Below are 4568 nucleotides of genomic sequence, written 5' to 3'. Positions count from 1 at the left end.
ATTTTGTCTTTATGAGGGAGAGGAAACCTGATTTAGCAGCAAGAAGAGGGGGAATGATGCTCCTGAACTTCCCTTCTTTCCTCCTGTCAATTATGAGCAGATCTCTGTGGCTCATCGGTGCACCCATGACTGGCAGCAAAAGGGGGAATGTCCAGTGCCACATCCAGGCTGGGCCATGAGAGGTTGATCCATGAGATGCTGCTGCACGGGGAGCAAGGCCCTGGGTGGGCTCACCTACAAATTGTGAGCAGACATGGAGGTAGGTGCCACAGCCAAAGTCCATCAGTTTTGCCTGTCTGCTGGCCAGGTTGAGCAGGATGCTGTCAGGTTTGATGTCCCTGTGCAGGACCTCGCAGCTGCTGCAGTGCCACACGGCCTCCAGCACGTGGCGGAATAGCCCCTGCACAGGTCTTCCGACAGGAATGCCCGCACCACAGTGAAATCAAAGAGGTCCTGGGATCGCTCTGGGCGCTTCATCACCAACAAGAAGTTGTGGCAGAGCTCAAACCAGCCCAGGAGCTGGACAACACCATGCAACCCAGTGGACATCTCCTCCAGCAGCTCGATCTCCAGGGGTGCGCAGGTGCTGTTGGGCTGCAGGAAGACCACAATGCTGTCAGTGAGACCAATGCCGTGCCAGGAGTCTGGAAGCACTCAGCCATCCTGGGATGCATTTTGCTAATCTCACTCTGCTCTCCCTTGAGCCATCCCAGTGGCTTCCACCCTCCTGGACCTTGGCTTACCCCGCCCAGCACACCCCGGTCTGTGCTGCTGATCCCCCTCCCTCACCAGCTCGCCCCAATGACGGGTGCAATCCCGCCAGACACATTTGATGGCCACCTGCAAGCCAAGGGCAGCAGCAGGCTGAGCTTGGCACCCGCTCTGCTGAGCCCCATCCTCCTCTGCCTGCACCTTCCTCTGCCCCCATCCAGACCCCCACTCACCCGGGCACTGTCCGCCAGGCACAGCCCCGTGTAGACGCTGCCGAAGCCGCCGCGCTCCGGCAGAGATCCCAGCCGGTTTCGCAGCTCGGGCCGGGGAACCTGCAAAAGGAGTCGGCAGGAGGAGCCGAGCCGCGAGTGTCCTCCGCCGGCCCCTAGAGGAGCCAGCACGGAAGCCACGGCCGAGGCCGGAGGCGGGGCCGGAGGTGGAGCAGACGAGCACAAGCGATGGCCATGCTGGCCGAGACCCAGCTCCTGATGCCCACCCAGCAGCCCCACAGGCAGTACGGCAAATGCCGGGCGATGGCGAGCCCGCGGCGCAAGCCCCAGGCCGGTGAGGGAGCAGCCCCGCCCGCGGCCGGGAGGGATCGGAGGCGTGGCCTGGCCCGGAAGGTGGACGGAGAGACCGGGAAAGAAGAGGGTTGATAAGGAAAGGGAGACTGGGAGAAGATGCGCAATGGCGGGAGAGGGACAGAAGGAGCTAGAGTAAGAGACTCAGAGGTTCGCAGAGCTGCTGCCGCTGCTGCCGCTGAAGTGCCGTGACCGTTTGTCCGCAAGCCCCTTTGTCCGTTCCCCGTTTGTCCGTTCCCCGTTCGGCCCCGTGCGCCCCGCGGCCGAGCCCCGTGCGCCCTGCGGCAGCACTGGCCACTTCGCTCCGGGCCCGAACCGGGCTCAGCTGGAGTCACGGAGCAGCTCTCTCTGCCTCCCGCGCCGACACCAAAAACACCGTCTCATGTAGCTTCTTCTTCACTACTTCACAGTATCACACTTCACAGTATGTTATTTCCGGCAACCTTGCAAATTTCCCCTGGTGCTCGCATCCCCCGGCCCTCATCCCGCCCACTCGCCCCGCGCCACCACGTCTTCCTCCCAAGCAAAGCGCTGTCCGGACTTTCCCCTGGGGCATAAGAAAGTGCTGAATGAGGAGCCTGCCAGTGCCAGGCAGAGCCAGCCGCGGGGGAATGCAAAGCAGCAGATGAGGAGGGAGAAGTCCAGCCCCTGCAGGGCAGCGCTGCTCCCCTGACCGCTCGCGGTGGGAGATGGGGCTGGGCCTCCGGTGCTGTGTTCTTGTCGCCAGGACTGTTGGTGTTGTCTTGTCTGGTTCCAGGTGAAAATTGGAGAGTGTGGATAGGATTAAAGGAAAAGAATTAAACTGCTATTCTTCCACAGTTTGGATGCCAGTCCAATATAGCAGCTCAAGTCTCATCCATCTCCCTCCGCCCTTGCCAATGCTGTACTTTCACACTGGAGCAAAGGTCCTCTCTGCCAGGAAACTCTGGCTGGTTTATTTCTCCTGCTCTTTATTGACACAGATAAACCAAACCAAGCTGGATCCCGAGTCTGTTTAAACACGTTAACTTTGCCATGTTCATCCAAGACAAAGACTCTTGACCTCTGCACAATGTAAACACAAATCACCTTTGCTGCTACACACCTACACCTTGCTGCTGTGTATTGTCACTGCTGAGGGTAAAATACTATCAGAGCCTATTGCCTGTCTCTAGAACTCACACTCGATCAAAGCACTGTACTCTAAGGCCTTACATTTGCATGTGTCTTGTGTTTCCAGCATTGCTTTCAAAGAAAAACAAAGAAAGGCAAACTGTGTGTAAATAATGATAGAGTCTGAAACTTACTGAGTCATAGATCTTAGCAGTAAGATGAATTTGCAATTTATGCCATGTAGAACTTGTGCAACACGGAAAAGGGGAGCATATCAATCAAGGAACTCCTACATGTGAACATCTTGCATTCTTTCTTTCCATTTTCATTTCACTTTGGGAAAGCTGTTTCACTTTGCCAAGAATCTTTTCCACAGTCGTGTTTGCTCTTTTCAAGCTCTTCTCTTTATTGGAGAGCTAGGCTGACTTTCTGTCACAAGGTGCGCCACCAATTGCAGCTTCTCTTGCCTTTCAACACTGTGAGTACAGCAGGACTCTTGCAGCAAACCAGGACAAATGGTTTGACAACTGGACAACTTGTCCAATGATTTCCTTGTGGACTCGAGAGCTGTGCCATTGGCCAGGATTTCATTTAGAATATTGTGCCCTAAGAAAGCAGGGGGTGGTACCAGGGAATACAACCGTGGATGAACTCAGAGAAAGGAGCTCCAGAGCCTGCAGCCAGACAGGTAGAGTTGGGCAATAATCATTCCAACACCTCAATGTACACCTTGAAAGTGATCCACAATGTCAAGATGCTCTGACAGAGGTAGATGGTTTCTGTGTTCAGTTTAAATGATTACACAGCTTGTGCTTTTGGAGAAATGCAGAGAAGGACTTGGTTATCTTTATCTGTAAGAAGGGCAACTTTTTCTAAGAATTTCTAAAATATTCCCTGTACTTTTCACCTCCTTAACAAGGCCCTTTGCAACACAGATTTGTCAAGAAGTGAGAACCCTGAACTTCTGCAACTGCAGGGAAGACGATCTGTTCCTCTGCAGGGACACTCAGGTGGAGAGAGGAGCGGGGTGCCTGAGCACTCTGCATGTGAGAGTTCAGATCCCATTTCCCACCTGTCAGTGGCTGGGCTGAAGCGCTAGGTCATGGCAGGACTCCAGCCCTCAGCGTCTTCAGCCACAAGGGACAAGTGCTGCCTGCTCAGAAACTTGCAGCTCTGCACTGCACCAAAGCTTGGCACTGAACCAAGCAAAGCTGCCACTGACTGGTGCACGATGCTCAGGCCCTGGACTGACAACACATGGAGGTTTGTTGTCCTTTGCCTTCCCTTTTACCTCTGGAGCAAGAGAGCGAGCCAGAGCAGGTTCTGCTGCTGCTGTGGTGCTCTGCAGACAGACAGCAGTGTGACGGACAGGCAGTAAGCTGTCACAGAGAACCTTATTTCCAATGAGCTCTATCGCCAGCAGTCCTAAGGAGAAGTCATGAATTTTGAAGAAAATTGAAATCTAAGTCTTTGAAACAATCTTGAAATGGGTTGATGAGACCCATGAAACAGTACTAGCTGTGGTTCTGAACGAGATATTTTCCCCTGGCTGCAATACGTGAGCAATCGTCTGTCTGAAGTTCCCAACAGCTATCTGATGAAAGCCTCTGAAATGGAAAATTTGAAAATAGAACGTGATCCCTTTATTCCTACTCATGTGGACACTGTAGTTTGACAGAGGCTACTGGCTTCCCAGGTGAAGCCAAGGCAAGTGCTGCTGCTGCTGCTGCTGCTGCTGGTGTGCCAGAGAGCCCCGGCTGGGCAGGGATGGCACCACTGTGCCAGGGGCTGCTGCTCCTTCCAGAGCTGGGCGGTGCTTTTGGGCAGTAATGACAGCTGGTGGGAGAACAAAGGGGCCTTTTCCTGGGCCAGCACTTATGGATGCACTAGGAACACCTTCAGGGCACAGTTCTGGCCCCCACAAAGTCAAGCAGAGGGACACAGTTGGAAAACGCCTCCTTTCAAGCCTTCTTCTCTCTTGGGAAAGAAGGGACCAAGTGACAGCACGGGCAGCAGGGCCGATCCCTCCCCCGTGCCTGCAGTGAGGGGCGGCTGCCGCTGGGCGGCGCCATGGGAAGGGAGCGCCCCCGCGCGGGGCGGGCGGGGCGGGGCAGCCGCCAGGGGGAGCCCGCGCCGGGGCGGGGCCCCGCTCTAAGAGGGGAGAGCCTCGGGCAGCTGCGGAGC

The 4568-nt window shown here is 55.4% G+C and overlaps 1 protein-coding gene across 1 annotated transcript; it reads right to left on the bottom strand.

Annotated features, from left to right (window-relative positions):
- Positions 1-88: 88 nt before the first annotated feature.
- LOC121364581 (serine/threonine-protein kinase pim-1-like) lies at positions 89-1177 on the bottom strand. The gene is made up of 3 exons (XM_041487965.1): positions 1159-1177; positions 945-1096; positions 89-594 (listed from the first exon to the last, which is right to left on the bottom strand). The coding sequence occupies exons 1-3, from the start codon at positions 1175-1177 to the stop codon at positions 283-285; spliced, it is 483 nt and encodes a 160-aa protein (XP_041343899.1). The 3' UTR covers positions 89-282.
- Positions 1178-4568: the final 3391 nt, after the last annotated feature.

This window comes from Pyrgilauda ruficollis, unplaced genomic scaffold (genome assembly GCF_017590135.1).
Source record: "Pyrgilauda ruficollis isolate IOZ18807 unplaced genomic scaffold, ASM1759013v1 scaffold859, whole genome shotgun sequence".
Taxonomy (NCBI): domain Eukaryota; kingdom Metazoa; phylum Chordata; class Aves; order Passeriformes; family Passeridae; genus Pyrgilauda; species Pyrgilauda ruficollis.
Note: the sequence above shows the minus strand (reverse complement) of the source record. Positions and strands in the feature narration are given on the sequence as shown.